The following is a 24,762-nucleotide window of genomic DNA, read 5'->3' as shown; positions in this document are numbered from 1 at the left end:
TGACAAGAAGTGAGACTGTCCCTATCGATCATTGCATTGGTTCTTATGATAGAAACTCCACTGCATGCTGTGCATTGGACAAATCGGACATGGCAGAGTTATTTTCGTCACAGTTGTCAGTATCTTACGGTGGAAACAATATTTTGGACTCGGCGGAACTTATCTATCATCCAAGTGATGTGGAATGTGGTTGTGTTTAGTTGTTTGCTTTTTGAAGTTGGACTGAACACTAAGTATCTGTTCAAATATCACTGTTAAGTCAAGGTCATCCCATGAAGTTATTATATTTTTGTAGCTCTGGACAATGTTTTTCGATGATTTTGCGTTTTGATTTGAACATGTAATAATACAACATTAAGTTAAAACTCTTATGTTTTCCATGTACATTCAATCGGAAAGGTATTTTGAAATGTTTAAAGTGAATTTTATTCGTCAACAAAAGTATATATGTCACAAAAATTACACAATTTTTTGAATAAGTTTTTCATAGTTAACTGTCTATGAGACTTTAATATTTTTTCACCATTCAGTTTCTATTGGTACACATTAAAAAAATTGTGATCTGTATGATCTTCTTTAAAGAGACAGAATTTACCATTTTTCAATCTAAATTCCATTGTCAGGGAATATTTGAATTAGAGTGTACTGTACATATATGCCAAAAAGAATATATTTTACAGCTCATTTTATGTATAAAGTACAAAGATTGTATGTTTATTATAGTAGAGATACTGTTTTATTCTGCAGTAATATATTGTGTTTTTTAGTTAACAAAATTTATTGTGTGAGAAGTTTTTTCTTTTTACAGTGTAGTAATATAGTTGAATGTGTCGTAGGGTGAGTGCGTGTTGGATGTAGTAATATCCTCTCAACTTTTTCATAGATGTTCAACCTAACATCTGGATACATGACTCAAAGGTGAATTTTAGAATCTGCTGCTCACAAGGTAAACATATCTAAAGAGTGTACATTTATAAGCCAGTTTAGAAATTATCATTTGTATACAATACAATGGGGAGTAGCAGCACGATGATGTCATGTACCACATGATGTGTGAGCATTACTTTGAAAAAGACGCTGTCAGGAATTACAATCATCTAAATCCCTGAAATGTAACCAGGGCAACAGTACCGGTATATGTCTGCTGTTGCTAAGGCAACAGATACCATGCCCACGATATTGAATCCCCCCCCCCCCACATCTCCAGCTTGGTGCACACTCAATACAAACAAAAACAAAATGACCTATACATTCTCTGTACAAACTTGGTGCAATGTTCATCACACTCTCCACACATACTTGCTGCAAACTTAGCCTATTTTTGAATCAAAGTGTGTATAACTGACTAGCAAGATTGGTGCTTGTTTGGATGTCAGAATTTGTATCAAGTTTGTAACAAATAAGGAATGCAAACTTGTGGCAAATTTTGATCTTTCGTAAGGGTATCCACATAGAAATTAAGGTCTGCCTTCATGAAATTTTTGAGTTGTAGCTTTATATGGCTGGCTCTTGTTTTAGGTGATAGGTTAATTTGATGCTGCTATGTAATGCATCCAAAAGTTACACAAAGCATTTAATTTTCAGTATCATAATTTTAATAATTCAAAAGCCAAATGAGCTCTATCAGCATAGAAAGAATTAAGGTTTCATGATGGCAATACATGAGTAGAAATCGTTGAGATATCAACTTCCTGTTTGTTATGTAACAGGGGGTCCAACCCCGTTGTTCCATTGCTCCTTTGTCTCACATAAATATCAATGCATTTTGACCATATGTATCCAATCACTAACTACATTACTACCTTGGCTTTAAACTTCACTCCTGTTTATATTCTTTGTGTGGACTGAAATGCCTAGTCAACAAGCTAGAAGTCACACAATGGGTATACACTGGATCATGAGCAGGCAAGTAGACAAAGGACTATTGTAACCTGGCTATTTCCGTAACTATTCATTCTTCAAAAGGAAAACACTGACATATAATAATCTTTCCTACCTAACTTTGCTGTACTACAGTGATATAAAAGCTGTAAAACACCCGGTTATGCTGCCACACAGTCCTTTTTCAGAGCTACAACTGACCCCTTTTGTCTGTTCTGCAGCGGCCATCTTGTTTTGATGATGCTAGCCCATAATGCACTGCAGCCACCCAAATGCATTCTGGGCTTAGGTTTTCCAATAGGACAATAGGACTTTAAAAAGGTGTACAAAATATGTGTTGATCAGACATTATAGCTAAGATAATGAGGTGATATTGATTCTCATTTATGAATTTGAAGTGCTGGTAGTTGTAATAGTCTTCAGTCTGTGGAAACTCAATGATATTGTAACTATGTGTTACTCATATGTATGCATGAGCCAGCATGTAAACTTGACTGCTGGGCCTATTTATTGATTTATTTTATTGATTTAAGTGTTTGTTTACTTATTTATGTATTTTGCTTGCTTGTATATTTTTTTCATTTAATTCTAGAAATAGCAAAATGCAATATTTTTACAAACCATGTTTCCTTCAGTACCGATCCAAAGATTAATTGCAAATTAATTTGTAAAATATTTTGCTCTCTGAGAATGGTAAGAATAATTTTGTCAGAGCAATAGCAAAAGCTAATGATTCTGACAGAATTGAATAAATCCTATTTGAATGTCATTTACAAAAGGATTGTCCTGTAGGACATTCAGGAATTGTTCCCATAGGACAAGAATGGTCCCACAAAGTTCCTATTGGAATTTCATTTACAACGGGATTGTCCAATAGGACTTAAAATCATCATTCCTATAGGACCAGCCTGGTCCTACACCGTTCCTGTGGTACTCCTATTGGTCCACGGTCAATCCCACTTGGGTCCTATAGGACTTTTTCGTAAGGGTTGCAGTATCCATCCATGTCCATGTGGGCTTTGTGCATCCATTTTGGCTTGCAAACATCGCCTGTAGATTGCTGTTTGGTAGTTTGCACGCTGTGTATGCAATTTCAGGCTGTCTTTGTTTGGAGGGAGGGCACCATCACTGTGTAGGCCAAGACGAAAGCAGTTGTATCTTGCTTCATTCACATTACTGCATCGGCTTTATCCATACAAATTACAGACAAAGGACTCTATTTGTGTCATCAGGGTATCAGACAATGTCCATGACATTCCCAGGTCATGGAATGTACCAGTGTAGGTATCACTTCCAAGCAGCATTTTTATCATCTTCTTCTTGCCTTTGCCTTTGAAAGCACTCACGCTATCACAGCCAGAGAACACATGAAGGCCAAGGAGAGCCAGGGCAGTCTTGTCTCCCAAAGACTCTGATATCTTGTTTACATGGAGGATTTTACCATTTTTGCTGGTTTGATGTAGGAACAGCTGGCCCTGTAATTGATGAGCACAACTCACAACTAACATCAAGACATCTGTATCAGGACTGCGAATGACAATGTTGTCTGCCTCCCCAATGTATGATGCATGTTGAGCATGAAGTAGTAGTCTTGTGTCAGCCTCTTCATGGTCACACTGTAATTCAGGTACCTCGGTTACGTCCATAACACCGTCTGCAGATTGCAACCTGTAGCATAACTCGCCATTGGTAACATACATGGTGATACCCTGCAGGCATTCTGATTCATATTCTTTCCAGGATTCAAACAGAAAGAGCAGGAGAGATTCCTTATTCTTACCAGAGGCAAGATACTTTTTGAACTGCATTGGCATATTTAGAGTTGGTCTTGTGATCCGGATCTCAGTAAGGGTACCTGTGTTTGCCCTACGTTTTCTCTCTGCATCTTTTATGGACTGTTCTCTGTATTGATCGATGACAAAGTCAATTCTTGTTGCACCATACTTAGCGGCGATTGCTCTCAACTGGTAAAATATGCTGGATGCAAATTCTCCAAATGTAGCTGGTATTTTACTTTGTATTTGAATCATCGCCATAGCATCAACATAATGGCAGTCTTGCCTTTGAAACTGAGGTCAACAATAGCTTCTGGAAATGTTGCCTCCAGATGATGAGCAAGAACAGCTTTATTTGTCTTCGTCATTGTCTTATCGAAGTTGGCCAACATTGCTGGAACTGGGCCTAGTGGGTATGTCAGAGCATCATGAAGATCAAGTTGTCGTACCTGTGCAATCAACAGCATTCTCTGGAGAAGATTTCTATTTTCTTTTAGCAACAAGCAGTTCATGGTTACTTTTGACTTTGGTTTCTTGGATATATCTGCAAACGTCTTCCCTCGTACCACGGACATTTTGTCAAACAAATCTTTGACTCCTTGTGTAAGACGCTCACTCTCAAACTGTAGGTAGGCCTCTTCGCCTCTTGAATATGCATTGGTAAGATCTGATGTGATCTCTTCACTAGCTAGGGCACCAGCTGTAAGATGAACTAGTTGACTATCTTTATCACTGGTGAACGGTGACCCAACTGACAGCAAGGTTGACATTACTTCTTGCACATCAGATTCATCTCTCTTCATCCTGGCTTGTGTCAGGTCTTTATTTTCTGACTGCTTGTCTGTCTTACCAGCTTGGGTGAAGCAACCTGTTGCAATAGCTGAACGTGCTGGATGACTGAGAATCCATCGGTTGAATGCACCCTTGTTTCGTGTGAAACCAACCAGGCCACCTTTTGTCTTGGATTCACGATTGAAAGTCTGTTCGATGACTTGATCACATGCTGTCATTGAAAATGGATGATCACATGATCGCTGTACAGCAAATTCACCTTCACAAAATTTCTCATATACATGGATGTGCTTGTGGCAGAGCTAACATTTCCTGCAGATAGACTGAAGATAACGTGAATAATTGACCTTCCCATAGGCAAAGTACCATGGTAACATCTGTCGTATAGCAGCTAGATGTAAATGCCAGTCCCCCTCACGTGTACCTCTGATGAATAGGAGTAGTAGCTGTACCATGTTCAAATACGAACTCCAGAAAGCATAATTGACGTTGCTTTCACAGCACCTCTCTATATGGTCTGTGTATTTCTGTTGTAACTGCTTCATTTCTTCTGTATTCACTGCATCAATGAACGAATGGGGATAGCTGTCACGAAGATCAAGAAGGCTGGCGATCACTGGTAAATGTTCCTCTTCAGTCAAGCTGTCAAGGAACTCATTAAAGCGGAGACGGTGCATGGCCTCTGCAACCAGTTTATGGCAGCGAACACTTCGGTTGTAATGATGTCCGCTCATTACACCATTGACTGAACCTTGGGCTAAAATACCAGACTCTATCATGATATCCTCCAAGCCAGCATCTCTGAAGCGCTTTCCTATGCGGATAGAAATGACATCGCCATGTGAAATTCTCCAAGACGCAGTATTAGGTCTTATCAAAGTACAGCTTGATAGCGTGGACTCAAAAGTCAGGGTATTGCGAGCTAAAACTGCTTTGAGATCTAAGAGTCCTTACTCTCGAGTGTACATTCGCTCTTTGAAATCTCACGCTGAACGTTTAATCGAATTAAACTTTAAAGCTATACTAAAAGATATTCCAGGAGGTGATCAGTATAGATTTACTGGTAGTGGGCGTTTATTTAAAAAAGATGAACCCGAACAACGACGCGAACGCGAAACCAACGGCGACCAAGACGGATGAGGAGTGAACCAGCCCCCGGGGTCACTGATTTCAATTTCTCAGTGGAACATTAATGGTTGGACTGTAAAGAATAAAGAACTACTGGAAAACATTATTTTATGCAGAAATCGGATATCTTCTGTCTGAACGAGACTCACTTGAAAAGAGATGAAACCATTGAAATCGATGGGCACACCTGGTTTGGTTTCAATAGACCAGCTGTGCATAAGAATGCCATTCGCGCATCTGGTGGTGTCGGTGTACTTGTAAAGAACTCGTTGTTCAATTCATTTTCTGTGTCCATCATTGACAAAGGTCGTGATGGTATACTCGGTCTCAAATTTGTCAACAAGTTTACAGATTATAGTTTTTTGGTGTTTACTTGTTATTTGTCACCCGAGAATTCTACTTGGGGTAGAGATTCAACTTCTTTTTTAGTCATTTAATTTGTCAGCTCTATATAAATTCCGATGTTGATAATGTTATTATTTGTGGTGATCTAAATGGCAGAGTTGGTTCATTGCTAGATTATGTACCAGATATTGATAATATAGGTGAAAGATGTTGTATAGACCATACTATCAACAAACATGGAGAAAGCCTTATTGAGTTTTTGAAAGACATCAAAATGTGTATTGTGAATGGTAGGATTACTCCTGCCAATGATAATTTTACTTCAATTTCTCATAGAGGTAAAGCGGTAGTTGACTATTTTATTCTACCGCACAACAATATTGAGTATTGTAAGGAATTCAAAGTGTTACAAGTATCTCAGTTGATTGATTGTTTTAATTTGCATGGACTTTAAGTGATCGTGCTGCTCCAGATCATTCTATTCTTTCTATTGTGTTTTCAACATGCGAGGATTGCATGTATAAAGCGTCTTCAAATATGTCTGGTTCCACTAGTGAAGCAACACAAAGAAAGTACAATATTTCAAGTATCCCACCTAATTTCCTTGATTCTGATATGTGTAGGCATGCCATAATTCAAATCGTAGATACTATACAAGCTAGCCAACAAAATCAATATGTCATTGATAATTTGTATGATTCTCTCTGTCAGTGTATTTTCATGAAATGGACTCGAGACTTGATTACCGAGATTTTCCTACTTGTTCTAGAAAACGTAAAACGTCTAAACCATTCTGGTCGAGTGAACTTCCAGTCTTTGGAAAGATTTAAGGGAAAAAGAACGTAAATTTCTGAATAGTCATTGTTCTAGAAGAGTTGGTTTAGTTTTGAAACACGAGTTTTTGACAGCACGAAGAAAGTTTGATAAAACTTTTCGAACTGCCAAGAGAGAATATCATCGTAAGTTGATGTCTAATATAGATTATTTAAATGCGTCAAATCCAACAGAATTTTGGAACCAAATTAATAAGTTAGGACCTAGGTGTAAGAAGGACATTCCTTCTGAAGTTTATGGTGACAATGGTATGATAGTTAATGATATTAATTTGTTTTACATAAATGGAAAAGTGATTTTGAGGGATTGTATAATTTATCTGATATCGAGAATGAATCGACTTTCGATGATTCTTTTTATACAAAAATCATCGGTGCTAAAACTCAGTGTGAACAAATGTATCTAGCAAATAATGCAAGTCTTAATGTGTATCTGAATAGTGATATTTCTTTACAAGAAGTTGTCTATGTTGTTATCGCTCTAAATGCAACAAGGCAGTTGGTCCAGATAAAATCCCATACGAGATCTTAAAGAATGATCATGCGATTAAGATTCTTCATAACCTTTTCCAACTTTGTTTTACTTCTGGTAGAGTGCCCTCACAGTGGGGAAAGGCAGTAATCAAACCCATCCCAAAAAGTTCTCTGTCTGACCCACGTGTCCCGTTAAATTACAGGGGGATTAGTTTATTGTCTAATATTAGTAAGCTTTACTCTGGTATTTTAAATAATAGATTAACGAAATACCTTGATTTAGAAAAAATAATAGTTGACGAACAGAATGGTTTCAGAAAAACAAGAACTTGTCTTGACCATATTTATGTACTTACATCTATTATACGAAATAGAAAAGCTCAAAATTTACCAACTTTTTCTGTTTTGTTGACATGAAAAAGGCTTTCGATTGGGTTGACAGGGACTTACTGTTCTACAAATTGTTGCAAAAACATATTAATGGGAGGTTCTATGAGTCTATTAAAAGTATGTATTGTAACTCTTTATCATGTATTAATGTAAACGGAAACCTTACGTCTTGGTTTGCAACAACTTATGGAGTCAGACAAGGTGATGTACTTTCCCCAACACTTTTTTCTATTTTTATCAATGATTTAGCAATTGAGATTAATGATTTAGCTTTAGGTATCCCAGTTGGTACCTCATTAATTAATATTATGTTGTATGCGATGATATTGTTTTGCTTGCTGAAAATGAGACAAATTTACAAAAGATGATTGACCATCTACAAGATTGGTGCAAAAGGTGGCGTATGATGATGAACAAGTCCAAAACACAAATTGTTCATTTTCGAAATATGGGACAAATGAAAACAGACTTTATTTTTCAATTTGGTGGTACAAATCTTGACGTAGTTTCTCAGTATAAATATTTGGGTTTAGTTTTGGATCAGTTCTTAAATTTTGAAGTGACTGCTGAAACCCTAGCAAGTGCTGCAGGTAGAGCTTTGGGATCAGTTATTTCTAAGATACACATGTTTAAGGATTTTAGATATAACACTTTTACAACTCTATTTCATTCTTGTATTACTCCAATTTTAGACTACTGTTCTGCAATTTGGGGCTACCGTTTCTCTTCAAAATGTGAGTCAATTCAAAACAGAGCGATTAGATATTTTCTTGGAGTCCACAAATTTGCCCCTATACTTGGTATAAATGGAGATATGGGTTGGGACCCTTGTCTATTAAGAAATAAATTGAACATGGTAAGACTCTGGAATAGATTAGTAGTTATGCCTGATAACAGAATGATTAAGCAAGTTTTTACTTGGGATATCAGTTTAAAATATAAAAACTGGGCTAAAGATATGTTTGATTTATTTTCAGAAATTGGTTTGCAGGAGAAATTTGGTAATTTAGAGGTTTGTAGTATTCCTGTCATGAAAGATGCATTAAAGACGTTGTATATTAGTAACTGGACATCCCAACTGAGTGAAAAGCCCAAATTGCGTACATATTTGATGTTTAAGAAGGAATATGGAATGGAAAAATATTTACAATTTCCCATTTCTAGATCAAAAGATCACTTTTAGCACAATTGAGAGTTGGTATCTTACCTCTGAAAATTGAAACTGGGCGTTACACGAATGTGCCTAAAGAGGAAAGACAATGTGATTTTTGTCCAAATGTAGAAGAACTTTACAATGTAATTAGGAAACAATTGTTCTCTAAAGCCAGAAACTTGTGCTCTGTATTTGATTCATTTGATGTACATCAGAAACTCAAATTTCTAATGAGCGACATGCCATCCCAATTGGCATCCTATGTCTATCATGCATTTTCAATGAGACAAGAAGCTTCTTATACTTAAATTACATTTCGAGCTATTCATATCTATGTACTTTATTTACTGTTTTAGTGTCTTGTAAGCCCTTGGGGCTGGGTGTGGCAACCAAGCTGTTTAAGACCACACATGACACTTTAATAAATAAATATAACATAACATATAACATAACATAACATTAGGCGTTTTGTGTACTCTTCATTCTGCCATCGGATTTCCTGTGCCTTTGAATAAATTGCCAGATCCATATTAAGTACCACACTTTGCAGACGGAGTTTATTAGCGATGTCAACACTTGTACTCAGTACTGTGTTTATTGTGGACTTCTCTGTTGGACTGGCATCTATCACTGGTAGGTAGCCAATTTTGCTGACAGGCTGTATGATATTGCCTGAGAGTTGCTGATTGAATCAAGTCCATGCCGGCAAAGTCACATTTCCTTCCTCGACCTAATGATGCAAACATGAAAAAATCAAAGTGCAAATGTTAAAAGAAGAAAGAAAATATATAAATAAAAATAAAAATCATGCCACATTTAAGTAATTGATGATATGTCAATACATACGGTACCTGCACAGTTTTGCACATCCAAAATGCCAAGTCTTTAGTAAGTGGTACATCAATCACTCTATCCTGATTTTGAAACATGCAATCAGCATCTGAACCTTTAGGTAACATGAAAAAATAAATTATTGTATTGAACTTGATATTCCAATAATAACAATAATAATAATAATAATAACAACAGTATTTCATGGTAATAGTACAATAAGAAAATGTCGATTAAATTAGCAATACAACAACTTTCATAAAATGTAATTAAAACATTAACCAACAAGGAAATAAATATAAGGGTTCAACAGTTAAAGGGACACCGTTATATTGGGGTTAACGAGACTATGTATGAACAGTAATTGGTTTGATTGTTTACATATTGTTTAAACTGAGAAAATGCAACAATGATTGAAATTTAGGATGAAAGGGAAGGGCAAGTAAGGCTTTGTGCAAATGCTGCGATAATATGGCAACATTTCATGAGTGTGCGCTTACAATACTTACAACCGTAACATGAGACCATGACATCATGATAAGTGGTGACTGTGATGATTATTGTATTTCACAATGTACAACCTGACGGTGCAGGGCCATGGCGAGGTCGACCATGGTACTCAATAATGTTGCTTGGTGGAGCAGTAAGTGTCCTTTGCTTTGACTTTGTAATGGCAACTGCAGTTGAAAGGTTGTCAGCTGTACTAGCTTCATCTCCAGTGTTCCTTTGAATTATGATTCCATTGGTGTTGTGAGTTGTACCTTTTCCTACAATATTATCATAATTGAAATAAACCTCGTAAGAAAATAAAAGGTTGTCAGCTGTTAAAATGTGAAATTACCTCCTTGTATTAAAACTGAAAAAATGTAAAATCACAGCAAAATGTTTAACACAAAGGCTTTAAAAAATTAAGTTTTCATGGCGTCTTGATGTAAATCATAAGCTGTAACATGGAAAGCTAATCACAGTATGTGTATCTGAGTCTACTTACCACTTAGAGTTTCTTCACCAAAATCATTATTGTCCCAAACTAAGGTGGTAAACACTTCTTGACAAAATCCAGGTGGCAAACCATCACTGTGAAGTTGTTGAGCTAGTGCTGTGTCATGCTCTAAAACCGATGAATGTGAAACACAATGGCCCAAACCATTCAGCAATCCTATCAAAGATGAAGACCCTGTCAAATGACGCACTGCCATACCGAGAGACAAGTGTTTTGGGGTGACTTTCCGTCCTCGAGATGACAAGAAGATTAAGTCCTGGCAAACTGATAACAATCTGTTTTCTACAGCTGACGGGACATCCACGCGTTCACTTGTAAGAAAGTCCTGTGATGTGCCAGTACACCAAGCTAGGAAATTGAACAGCTTTGTTGGCACAATACTTCTACTTTGTTGAATTGACAGGTCTTCTGCCCTTGGAGGCCAGTTATTAACGCCTTCAGTTTCTTCAAGAATACTGTGAATATTCATTGCAGTGTGAATCATCTCAAGCCTTTCATCTTGGCTGTTATCATAGCTTGTTGTCATCGACTGTGATTCCATTTCATTTTCACTCTCTTCACTTTCAGAATCTGTATTGGTTATATTCAAGATATGATAATCTGCAGCAGAATCTCCTCGGTTAGCCATCAGTATTTCGCATTGGCGATACTTAGGTCGAATAAACACTAGTTTGTCACCAAACCTTGTTTGCAGTCTTTTTTTTAGTGACGAGTTTTTGTATGTAGATGCATCTATGTCTTCTTCATCATTGATCATTTTAATAAAGATATTTCTCATCACATCCATTGCGATGCACTCTCTGCCTTCAATGATTCTCTTCTGTACAACTTCATCACAAAATTTCTTAAAGGATGGGGCATACATGATACCGCTGTCTTCCTCTGCTTTTTTCTGATATGTGTAAGTTACACATCTTGTGTAACTTAGGTAACATGATTGGTGATACTTAACTTCTATACTGACTAAGTCTTGACCTCGCAGTTGAATCAACAGTTTCTCGTCTTTCCTATGTTCCGCAGCTTTAATCAATGTACGTCCATCGGTTTCACAGGAAGTAAGTCTTTCATTTGACCTCTTTTTTGTTATCGGGTCCCGTCTTTGTTTCCGACGTCTGCACAAGATGCATATCGGTGGTAATACGTGTATACTTCGGCGTTTTGCTGCCGAAATGGCGGTGGAAGTAGGATTGGACCGCAGGTGTCGCTTTTTAGGAGAAACTTGGTATTGACCGTCATTATCAACTTCCGTCGGCTCATTTGATTTGCTTGTTAACAGCGTTTTCCGCACAGTACCTTTCTCTTTGCGTTTCTGTGCCTGAGTAAGCCGGTGTTTATCTGTAAAACGCTGATAGCATACACGATGGAAGCCCGCCCGATCTCGGCATTCAGCGCTTACCTGCAGTGCTATTTCCTGCTCCAAACCATCAGAATCCTTCCATACTTCAGTACATTGAAGTAATTTAGCCCATGATTTATCCGTGAAGGAATAAACAGGCTCATTTTCTTTCGTCTTCGCGACGTGGCATACACACTGCATATTGGCAAGGGCGGCCATCTTGTACGTCTATATAACGCATTGTTGATTGGATCACGCGATTGAAATGTCATCGCAGCCACCAATGAGAACGTTTGTTGCTCCCGACAAACAAACTAATGACCTTTTACCCCTATTTGCATCTACTTCGTTTTATGGGACTTTTTGGTTTAATTCTACGCCCCACTCAGGCAAAGGAGGTTGAAAAATTTGTTTTCTATATCTTTTGGGCAAGTATTTGTCATTTCAATTGTTTATAACCTCCAAATTCGATTTAGTTCCATTTTTGAAACGATAGATCTGGTCGGCCCATGGACTATGAGGTGTGAGTAACCGCAGGTTTTGAAGTCTGACTAGAATCAACATGCTATATATACTGTCCAAAAGACTATTGCTTCAAAAATCGGCAAGATGAGAGAGCACATCTATTGCTTATTCATATTGTAGGCAGAGCGTCTCAAAATAGCCTTTTGAACTCGACTGAATGATTGTGTCATTCATCCAGAAATGTTTCAATGGAAGTAAACAGCCCTACGTTGACGTCAGTACGACTTCATGAAATCACAGTTACTCTCTCCCCAGCAACCATGATAAAATGGAAAAAAAATTGCAAAACGCTCAATTCCATTGACGAAAATGGTGATAGACAGCCTGACACCGAAGCAGGAGGTAGCTACGAGAGTTATGTAAAGTATTGTAGAGATTGGTACAAAACAGGCCATACTATATCTCAGTGTGTATTAAAAGTAAAAATATTGTCATAGCTGTGTATACATTTCAGGTTACCATATTGACATATACAAATAAAAGTGTAGGCAAAGTTATAAACCATATTTTCTTAGAGTTTCTTAAAAAAATCCATTGCTTGTTAATGTTTGAGAGATTTTCATATAATTTCTGAAGAATCATTCACAGAACCTATTTAATTGCAAAGCAATTGGCAAAGGCGTCCTTTGAAACAGAATTTGAACTAAAACAAAAAGTTATTCGCTAGAGATCACAGTTCTGCTCTACTCTACTCTGCTCACTATGTAAACTTTCTTTTGGCCTTACTGAATTTTCCGTAGCTGTACTATACGTCTGTAAGTTTACATTATTTTTAGTGTAGGTTCAGAGACAGTGAAGTATCCAGTCTTCAGACTGAGGGTGCAAGGCAGGTGTGTGTATTATCATTTATTGGATATTCAAAATTCTCTGTCATGGCAACATGACTGATTTGCCTTTGGAATCATTCGTAATTGTTCAAATTTATCATGTACAATAATGGATACATGCAGCATGTGATGTGTCGACAACCGACTTACACATCACCTGTTCTGATTACCCAATGACCAGTTGATTACTGTAATTACACAGTTTGTTCCTATTTCCAAATCTCCACGAAGTCATTTGATGACCAGTCAATGGATGATGTGATTTGACCTACTTGTATTAGCCAGTCACTGACTTTCTCATGCAGTTATATGATTGGTACTTATTGTTTTATGCGGTGATTTTGCTGCTTCAAGTGAATAAATATGGCCAGTACGGTTTCCCGAATCGCTTCACCACACATCTTGTATCATTATTAAAGTAAGACAGGCACTGACACTAAAATTAACATTAAATAAATTTTTGTATATGATTTGTTTGATACCCCGTAGGAAACGTGCAGATCTTCATTTATCTGCAGCAGATCGGTTTCAGAGCTGTGACAGCTCAAACCAGCTTTAATGCAGATCTGCACAGAGCGTTTGGAGCTGTCATTTGTCTGCTGCAGATTCGAGTGTCTCTGGAAGACGAAATGCAGACTTGTGCAGCTCTTGGCCGATCGGTCAACAGCCGTTATGCAGCTCAAAATCGTTCGAAGTAAAACTTTGTTGACACTACAATTGTCACAGCTCTATGGCAGCTCGAAACAGTTCACTGGCAGCAAAACATGAGCCAGTCAAGGTATATATAATAGGCACCACCGTAGTTGAGTTTTCGTTTCTAGTAGAGTGAAGTTATAAGGACGGTCAGGTATTTAATGAGTTCAGTCCATTTTCAAATTAAAATTTGCGTGCGTCCGTTTTGCGATCTCGGCTCAGAAAATTGATCGAGTACGCGTGTACGTGTACATGTATAGTCCATCAGCGTAATCCTATGGGCACACATATAAAAACGCCGGGAAAGCCCTGTGCATCAATGAGAAGTTGCCTTATAATTATCAACATGTCTTCCTCAGAATCATTGTTCATCCGTTTTACCTTTGATATTTGTAGATCCGAGCACCGCTACTTTTGCTACTCCCCACAGGTCCGAACATCAAATCATAGACCCTTGAGAAAAACGTGTACGTTGTCGTTGCATGTTGTTGTTGGTTAGGCTGCATCACGCATGATGACGTCATTTATCATGTGAAAAGTTGTCCGCGATTGGTCAGATTCGCTAAATGACCTAGGTCACGCAGGTCAAAGTGTTAGCGGCAAGACACATCGACCGTTAATCTACACGTATTGAATTAGCTTCAGGGTTACTCTGTCATGTTTCTTTGCTAAACTTTGGATGAAATTTCGCCGAAAACGGTATCCAAACTTTGATAAAATGGTAGCAAATTGAACGAGTATACTTGACGACATATTCAACGTACCAATAGGTCTCGCCGTCAGGAGAAATGACGTCAAACCATGGATATATTGCCTGCAATTGCAAACGGCATTGCAAACCGCATACCGATCCCAATGATACTAGTATAGGTAAGTTACTTTGACATATCTCCTTCATATGCGTTTTTTATTTGTACAGACTTTTCTGAAGATTACATTCGGTATATCGAGGATATCTAGTTGCTTCAAAGTTCAAGCCAGGCATCAGTAAAACTGCCGATTTGCGATTGTAGATACGGTTCAAGAAGACAGGGTGCTGAAATAATATACACAGTCAATCCAACACAATTGTCATCAATAAAATTGCCGATTTTCGATCACCATGTAATCAGTGTTTCATCTAGGCTTTTGATCTGCTTCATGAAAATGCTGTTGAAACAATATACCACGCGTAAATATTTTCCGTACGCTGATTTTGCATATGAAAGCCTGCCAGTTGAGAGTTACGTGTACGTTCACAAAGTTCATTGCCCTAGCCCGATACGGTTTCTGTGTCACATTATCTGATTTTAATCAGATTGATTATCTCTGTACGATTGAGAAAAGGAGACAAACTGAAGTTTTTATGCATTGTATGGATGTCCATAACACTCTGAAAATAATTCTGATAGCAAAATCGACACGAACAATCGGACTTTATTGTCACAGAAACGTGTTCAGTGCAGACGGCATGCAATGAAAGTCACAAGCAAACTGTGGTGTCAATGGCCCACACAATGGGTCCTGTTTTTGAATTCAGTGAACAGACAAACTTATTTTTCGGGGCAAATAAACCCGTACAAGTTACAAGTTAAGTTCCCCAAAATTTTAAAATCCCCTCGAAAATTCCAGTGGAAGGGGACCAATCCCCCCACCCTGGTGTAGTATCCTAGATGAAACACTGTGTACCGGTAATATGGTTCAGTTTTTGCCAGCCTGCAGCCTTGCTTCACTTTCTTTTTCATCGACAGGCCTTAAATGGCTTATTGATAAGTTCGCTAATGTAAATTCTCACTGGATTTTAAAAGCTACGTGAACCTTTTGTCTGCACTTAAGCACTGTAAATCACATATTTTCACATTTCAGTAACTTGTGTTTCTCATTCTTCTATCATTTCAGAGTTCATCTGTGACTGGTATTAAGGCTTCACGTTGAAGGAAAACTTCACAGTTTTACACTATAAAAGTATCAAAAACGCGAGCGTTTGAGTGAGTAAACAGAATTTGTAAACATGTTTGCTGCGAAGTGATTTTACATAAAGTAACACTTTTATTTCCCATGGTCCATCTGGGTGAATTGTATCTATTTAAATTACACCCTCGCGAATCTTCTTTCTCATTAAATGCCAAAACAAATGTGTATTGCTTGATATATAGTTTGATGTCCTTTCCATATAGAGGATCTCAATTTCATTACTGCTACCGGTATTTGTTCAAAGCTTCCTATATTTATTCTATACATCAGAATAACTTTTGTTGGAATTGATAAGTACTGGAAATATTTTAATAAACTACAAGAACTTTGATCTATTTTACAATGCTGAGATTAACTCTTCACAATTTCTCAGAAGAAGTTTGATTCATCAAACAATGCTGAGGTAAACATCTCACAATATCTCCAACATCAGTTGTTCATGACAGTAAACTTGGACTAGTTTGTACTAGTTTTGATATAACATTATGCTAGCTTCATAAAGGTTTTAGACTTTTTTCCTTTGTTGTATTCAATGTAATTTTTCCCGTAACCTTTCGTAATAAATGAGTGTTTCTTCATCCTACATCAGGTGTTATCTTTTTTTACTCACATGTGAGCTAGTTCACTGGTATGGTAACTTTGATGAGGTGTGTCACATTTATCTAACAGGGTGACGAGGATCTCCAGCTGCTTGTGTTGTATTGTTGTGAGCCATTGAAGTGAGCATGACATGAGGTAGAAATAAATATATTTTTGTGTGTACAAATAAAATATGACCCATTACATGCAGTATGATAATGGTGAATGAGCAATGTCCATTTTGAGCTGTTATATGTCTTCAAGTGGTCTAATATGAGCTGCTGTATGTCTGCAGGTCAAAAGTCATGGGCTGAAAGTTGTCTGCAATGAGCTGTGGCATGTCTGCAGGTCAAAAGTCATGGGCTGAAAGTTGTCTGCTATGAGCTGCTGTATGTCTGCAGGTCAAAAGTCACGGGCTGCATTTGAGCTGTCATGTGTATGTCATTGATCTGCATACCATGCCCCATGAGCTGCAATTTGCAGCTCAAAACTAATTATATATGCATAAAATCAGACCATTTGTAGACATATGCAAGTGATCTTATATAGCTGAGCTGTGCAGATCTGCACCAGCCTCCAGGCAAGTCTGCAGGTTTGGTAAGGGACTGACCCACATTTCAACGTTGCTAGTACATTGTAAAAGCCCCATACACTAAACTTAAATTTACAATTTTTATGTTGCACCTCAATCTGATGTTGAATTCCTCCAAAAGTTTAAATTAGAGAAAACCCTCTCATGTATACACGTGTACATATAAACTTGATTAACTGAGATGATGCTATAAATTTGAATAGCTTTAATGATTTAGGGTAGTTTGTGTGACTTGTAAATATCCACTTTATATTGAATCTGCCATGGTATCGTTGAGAGTCACAATCCTTGTGTCATTGAACTTTTGAAGAGAAGTAAACAGACTAGTAGTAAATAGCAGTCTACTAAGAATACTTGAAAGTGCAGGTGACATCAATTTGCTTCTGTAATGTCTGCAGACTAAAAAAATACAAATGCGCTGGTGTGCATTGGCACTTGGCACTTGTTAATATAGTACAATATTTTAAACCAAGGAAATTGAAGCACAATTACATGGAAATTTTTATGGATAATGCTCTATTGACCTTGAATAATTCTATCCTTATTCTAATGGTGTAAAGTAACACTGCATGAAAACCCAAAGATACTTACTGTATTTGCATGGACATTAAATAAATTTTGTATAATGATTTGTATTTTAGCTGAAGAGTGCATCTATAGATGAATACAGTCAATAATCCATTGCTTGTATTCAGCAAGCCTGTATTTGTGTGGATTCATGTGAATTCTCGTGTATTATTGTATAATACAGTAAACTCATTATTGTGAATTTATCTGTATTATTGCGTTTTCATGCAGTGTAAGATACATGGGAGAGACATGCATTTTTGTGAGTTCACAGTGGCATTGTAGTTTTGTAACACATTGATCTTGTGTACCATCATTTAATGCACATTTAACATTCTTGCCTGACTGCATGATAAACCAGTTATTCCCTAGTATAACATTTTTTCTTATATAGAATAGTTGTATTTTTTTCATTGGACATCTGCCTTGCTGAGTCAGGAGTTAGAAATGTATACAAGTCTTGGGCCTTATGGTCAGTATAACACTGTTGCAACCTATTAGGGTGAGACTCTGGCAGCTTTTTGCTTTCTTTTTCTTTTAATGCTATAATTTAATGCTCTAAAAGATTGTTGTTTAAAAGAATAAAATTTTGATCATGAATCATTATACATATAGTATAAACTATAAGTTTAGTAAAATTGCTCAGCCATGTGAATATGTTTGAAAACTTGAATCATGGCTGTCTGATCACTGTCAGATTTGTTCTCTGTATGGCTTTCTTAAAGAAAGATTGACTACATACACATACTTTCCCTGATTTTATACAATGCAACGATACCAATAGAGTGCCAGAATAGTAGACTGTAATGAGGACAACCAATATCACGGTAATACTCAGACAATTAAGTCTGATCCATTGAAGAGTGATTGTTTATAATAAGTAAACCAGGAAAATATGTGACACTTGTATGTTGTGGGTTCGAATCCGATTGAAAACTATCCGTATTTTCTACCCAGGGTTGGTAACACTGCTGGTGGACAGAATTCTCCCCAAAGTTATCGTTCGCCCAGTTAAAGCGATGAAATTCGTTTCTTCGCTTCGATAAAGTGTGTATGTGCAATGTATGATAGTGAGCATGCGTGCGTGAGTGCTTCACGAACTCTACAACGTGATGAGCGATCTCAGTCAGAAAAATATAACAACTTAGCCGGCTATTGAACCACTCTTTTTTGGGAGTGGAGATTTAGCCGAGTGGTTCTGTCTGTGGCCTCTCAGCTAGGCGACTGATGACGTATGTTGTGGGTTCGAATCTGATTGAAAACTATCCGTATTAGCACACATATATGAAAGTATTTTCATTGATAATTAGTGTGATATAAAGTATTTAAATGATAAAATTACATGCCTAGCTAATTGAAATAAAGATCAAGAAAATACATACCCTGATCAATTTGTAGGAATACAGAATGTCAATCAACAGACAATCTTGGTTACAAGATAATATATCATATACAACACATGAGAAATGAAAAGACTCAGATGATTCTACCAATGCTTAATTAAATTTAATTATGCATTGGACACTCCTGCATTGATAGCGTGTTGATTAACACTTTCACACAATGCAACTTGTTGTAGCAGTATAGTGTTGTGCAAATAGTTAAAGGTACATGTTCAATGTACTGCTAAGGTGTTTTGGTAAAGTTAATTTACTGAATTTTTCATAGCTGTATCATATATCTGTAAGGTTGCAAAATGTTAATGTATATTCGGAGACAATTAGTATGCAGCTTTCAAACTGTGGATACAAGAAGTGCGTGTCACTCAGTGGATATTGGAAATACTCTGTCATGGCAAGATGCCATTGGAATCACTCAGTATTTGTACTATCATGATTGCTGAAATTGGATATGTACAATAATATATAGCAAGCAACATGACAATTAACTGCTGACTCCAACATGGCCTGTTGTCATAACTATTATTACCAGCAAATAACAGTGATCATGCAGTTTCTTACCATATCCAGGTCTGCACAAAGTCAATACATGACCCACCAATGACTGATGTGATCTGACCATTTCCATTAGCCAGTCAGTGATTTTCTTGAATTCAGTAAATGTTCATGCTAATATAGGTATTACTGTTATCTATAAACCCTTAACAATGTGGACAACCTAATATGACAATCTGCCAATAACCAAAGAAATAATTCGGCTGTAATAGCTTTATATAAGGTTATACTTATGCCGGATATTTACATAGGTTTATAGTTATGCAAGAGAAGCCTTCTTCATTATTTTTTGCACAAAAAGTGTGTTTGATGATTTTATATTAAATTATAAACATTATAATCAGGCAATAGAAAGCCTCTGGTACCTGACTGTGTCACACTATTGGCTACTTCCTCCAAGCATGCTGGGAGAAATACCCACATGATTAAGTAAAACTTTCATTGTCATAATGTATTGGCTAGTGGGTCTGATTTTGGGAGTTGTCATCAACTAAGGTATAAATGTATATTAGTCATAGTATGTACCCGGTATCATTAAATAAACTGAGTTTTTGCGTGTGTGTGTGATTTTTCTTAACCACCAAAGAGGTTTGTTGTGATGACTTTTTAGTCCCCACGGACACCGTCCGGGGGGACTTATAGGTTTGGTCATGTCCGTGCATCCGTCCGTCCGTCCCTCCGTCCGTCCATCCGTGCGTCCGTCCGTTCACGCAGATATCTCAGAGACGCCTGGTCGAGCGATTTCGTTCAAACTTGGTACAAGGATAGTACCATACCTCATACAGATGCACGTCGATTTGTTTCACAATGCGATCAAATTTGGCCGTGGTAGAGGACTTTTTAGTTTTCACCTCCATAGACTCCCATGTATAAGGCAGACCATAGACTCCCATGTATAAGGCAGACCATAGACTCCCATGTATAAGGCAGACCATAGACTCCCATATATAAGGCAGTCCATAGACTCCCATGTATAAGGCAGTCCATAGACTCCCATGTATAAGGAAGTCCATAGACTCCCATGTATAAGGCAGTCCATAGACTCCCATGTATAAGGCCAAGAAAAATAAAAATTTAGTTTCTCATATTGTATTCATATTGCAAAAAGGATGCAGTGACACAGTTTTTAGTCCCGACAGATAAAGTCCAGGGGGCTCATAGATTGGGTCATGTCAGTCCGTGAGTCCATCCACGTGAGTCCATCCATTCACGCAGATATCTCAGACACTTTGAAAAAATGTCATGTGTCCTCGGTGACCTTTGACCTCGAATATACATATTTGTGCATAACTCAGTAACCACAAGTGGTTTACCTTTCATATATGGTATGATGGGACACCCTATGACGCCACATTTTGTACCTCATTTATTATGTGCATATCTAATTTTGAGCGAGCCAATAGAGCTGGAGGTCTGATTTTTGGTATATAGGAATAACTTAGCAATACAATTTTTTTGACAAAATGTCGAGTGACCTTGGTGACCTTTAACCTCAAATATACACATTTGTCCACAACTCAGTAATCACTAATGCTACACCCTTCATATTTGGTATGATGGGACACCTTATGACACCACATATTGTACCTCATTAATTATGTGCATATCTAATTTTGAGCGAGCCAATAGAGCCAGAGGTCTGATTTTTGGTATGTAGGGATAATTTAGCAATACAATTTTTTTGACAAAATGTCAAGTGATCTCAATGACCTTTGACCTCAAATATACATATTTGTGCATAACTCAGTAACCACAAGTGCTACACTCTTCATATTTGGTATGATGGGACACCTTATGACGCCACATATTGTACCTCATTAATTATGTGCATATCTAAGTTTGAGCGAGCCAATAGAGCTGGATGTCTGATTTTTGGTATCTAGGGATAACTTAGCAATACAATTATTTTGAAAAAATTTAATGTGACCTCAATGACCTTTGACCTCAAATATACATATTTGTCCAAAACTCAGTAACCACAAGTGCTACACCCTTCATATTTGGTATGATGGGACACCTTATGACGCCACATATTGTACCTCATTAATTATGCACATATCTAATTTTGAGTGAGCGAATAGAGCTAGAGGTCTGATTTTTGGTATATAGGGATAACTTAGCAATACAATTTTTTTGACAAAATGTCACTTGACCTTGGTGACCTTTGACCTCAAATATACATATTTGTCCATAACTCAGTAACCACAAGTGCTACACTCTTCATATATGGCATGATGGGACACCTTATGACGCCACATATTGTACCTCATTAATTATGTGCATATCTAATTTTGAGCAAGCCAATAGAGGTAAATGTATGATTTTTAGTATATAGGGATAGACTATAGGATAGAAATTTTTTGACAAAATGTCATGTGACCTCGATAACCTTTTACCTAAAATACACGATTATGTCAATAAATAAGTAACCACAAGTGCTATGTCCTTTATATTTAGTAGGATGGGAGACCTTATGACAACACATGCTTTACCTCGTTAATTATGCCCATATATAATTGTGGGCAAGCCAATAGAGCTAGAGGTCTGAATTTTGGCATATATGGATTTATTAGCAATACAATGTTTTTTTTCAAAATGTCACGTGACCTTGATGACCTATGACCTTGAATATGCATATATATGCATAACTCAGTAACCACAAGTTCTTTACGCTTCAATTTAGATAGGATAATAGACCTTAAGATGTCACATCTTGTACCTCATTTATTATGCACATATGTATTTCTTGGCTGGCCAATACAGCTAGAGGTTTGATCTTTTTTCCCGATTTAGAACCATAACTTAGACATGCCTCTTGTTTCAAATTGGGAACAATGACATAGACCTATGTGTCCATAGATCTGAACATATACACTTTAGTGATACTTCTTAATGACCTCATTTCCCTGCCCCCTCAAGACTAATACTCCTATTACAAGTGGGGACTATGTCATTGTCAATGACTTGTTTTTCAAAAGTTTAATTATAAAGATAACATGGCATTAATAAGGGGTCAAACCTTGTAAATGTTACTAGAACAACCAAAATCCGAAGTTTATTTTTGCATGTTCATATTTCATCGTATCAAAATAACTAAATCTACACAATACAACACAAGAAATGATGCATGTGTAGGGTACTTTTGTTTGGCTCTGATAATATAATTTTGAAAGCAAAGTCCCATTTAACATTGATAATGAATAACCTTGATGGAAAGGTCACAATATAACCATACCTGAACTACATTTTATCATCATTCATACAAGCATAGATTATCAACAACCAATGTATATAAACTGACTTTGCTATGAAAATTCAACATATACTGTCAGCTTCCCACCCACCACTAAGGTGAAAACAGAAGTGGGATGGTTCAATCTGATAATGGAAAAAATTGTCTAAAAGTACTTGCTTCTTGCAAAGTGCAATACAAGCAAAACTAAGTAATATGACCATATATGAGAACAAGAGTATCCTGACTATGAATATCATTCATTGCACAAGGGGATTGTGCCTACTCAAGTAAGATTATATTCTATAAAGAGTTCAAAAAGACTCCTATATAGTCCTATGCTATATAATTTATTTGTGAATTCTTTGTTTGCCACACCTACTTATAATGCCAGTGATCTTTTCAAAGGATATATATTATTTATATCTTTAATTCATTCTTCAGCTTGGTTTTACTCCATTGCACTATGCTGCTACATATAGCCATAAAGATGTTGTAGAGATTCTCATTGGTGCTAAGGCTAACATAGAAGCTCTCTCACAGGTAAGTGTAACTGTCTCCTTAAGCAGAAAGCAATAATGGTGCACTTCCATTGTTTGCCAATTTAGCATGTATTTTTTAAAACTAATTGGGATAACCTTACGCTAGGATTTTTTCTTGTTAGCCAGACTCCATTGGTGTGGCAAATTTAGTCCTGAAATTTTTATCCACAGCCAAAGTTTGTTAGCCACACAAATCAAATTGAAAATTGAATAAAGGAAAGACATGACATAAAGAGTAACACTTGGTAGTAACTTTATTACTTAAACCAATCAGTTGTGTAACTTAAACAAACCACTGCTAACACTATAAAATAGTCAACAACAGGAACTGTCAATGGTACACTCAGTAGGTAAGTACTAGTGTCATGCGCACATTTAGTTCAGGCATTTAATAGTATATAAGTACTGTCAATGGTACACGCCACAGGTACATTGGCACATGCAGCTTACTGTCTCACAATAAATCAGAGTCAACTTCTGTTACTTTCAAAGTTTGTTGCAGAGCATTGAGGCCTTGCTTGAACAAATCAAGGTCAGATTGCATTGTGTTAAAAGTTTCCCCTTTGCTCACCCCACACAGTGTGCTCAGATTTCGTCTCTCTTTTTAGTGGGTGCATATGGCAAATGACTCTTGGAAACTGAAATCAGAAATAGGTGGTCCCTCTATATTTATTTGCAAAAGTCTGCTAACAGATGATGTTCTCAATAAGTTTCTTGAACTTGTTTTAACTTAATTGTATTGCGAGGATCCCCTTTAACAATCAACAGTATATGGCCTTCTCAAATAAATAACTACTAATGTACACACATTTGGGTATACATCACTGTCAGTTACCAAAACACCTATAACTCAGGTCAAGACTCATATCTTTGTTGGAGACCATCAACGGTTTCACAATTCTCCATTCCACCTAAGTAGAATTTGGATCAACAACTTGGCCATATTCTTTACCATCCTTACCAGATTTTGGCATCCCTAAAATGTTAGATATCAACTAATAAAGTTTCAAGAAATCATGAATGCAATTTTCAAATTTTTCCACTATTTACCAAAGAACTTGCGAAAACTTTAAAGAGCATCAGGGAAGTGTTACAGGACGACAGAACCGTAACTGTGAAACTAATGTTCCATACAAGGTAGCTTTCATTTCACAGATCAGTAGCATCAGTGATCACTTGTGTAAATGGATTGTTAACTTGCTCTCAGATTTTGTCTTCCAACAATGTGAAGACAGCAGGGTTGCTTAAGCAGGCTGGTAATTACAAATTCTTGGCTACGGCATATCCTCAAAGATGCACTGGAAATACTCAGTGCATTTTGTGAATCGCTTCAGAAGAAAAGTTTTTGCTCAGATC

The 24,762-nt window shown here is 37.0% G+C and overlaps 2 protein-coding genes across 2 annotated transcripts in view; one reads left to right on the top strand and one right to left on the bottom strand.

The window, feature by feature from the left end:
- The window catches only part of LOC139127661 (ankyrin-1-like), a gene marked incomplete at its 5' end in the record, with an annotated part of 171,098 nt that overhangs the window by 116,065 nt on the left and 30,271 nt on the right, over nt 1-24,762 (top strand). Inside the window, one exon of the mRNA XM_070693574.1 lies at nt 23,309-23,407. Coding sequence (XP_070549675.1) covers nt 23,309-23,407 — 99 coding nt within the window. The remainder of the gene's footprint in view (nt 1-23,308; nt 23,408-24,762) is intronic.
- On the bottom strand, nt 10,150-12,155 carry LOC139127635 (uncharacterized). The gene is made up of 2 exons (XM_070693549.1): nt 10,594-12,155; nt 10,150-10,369 (listed from the first exon to the last, which is right to left on the bottom strand). The coding sequence occupies exons 1-2, from the start codon at nt 12,140-12,142 to the stop codon at nt 10,170-10,172; spliced, it is 1,749 nt and encodes a 582-aa protein (XP_070549650.1). The 5' UTR covers nt 12,143-12,155; the 3' UTR covers nt 10,150-10,169.

The sequence above is a fragment of the Ptychodera flava genome, unplaced genomic scaffold (genome assembly GCF_041260155.1).
Source record: "Ptychodera flava strain L36383 unplaced genomic scaffold, AS_Pfla_20210202 Scaffold_34__1_contigs__length_2629520_pilon, whole genome shotgun sequence".
Taxonomy (NCBI): Eukaryota; Metazoa; Hemichordata; class Enteropneusta; family Ptychoderidae; genus Ptychodera; species Ptychodera flava.
The sequence above is the reverse complement of the archived record's forward strand: the minus strand, read 5'-3'. Positions and strand labels throughout refer to the sequence as shown.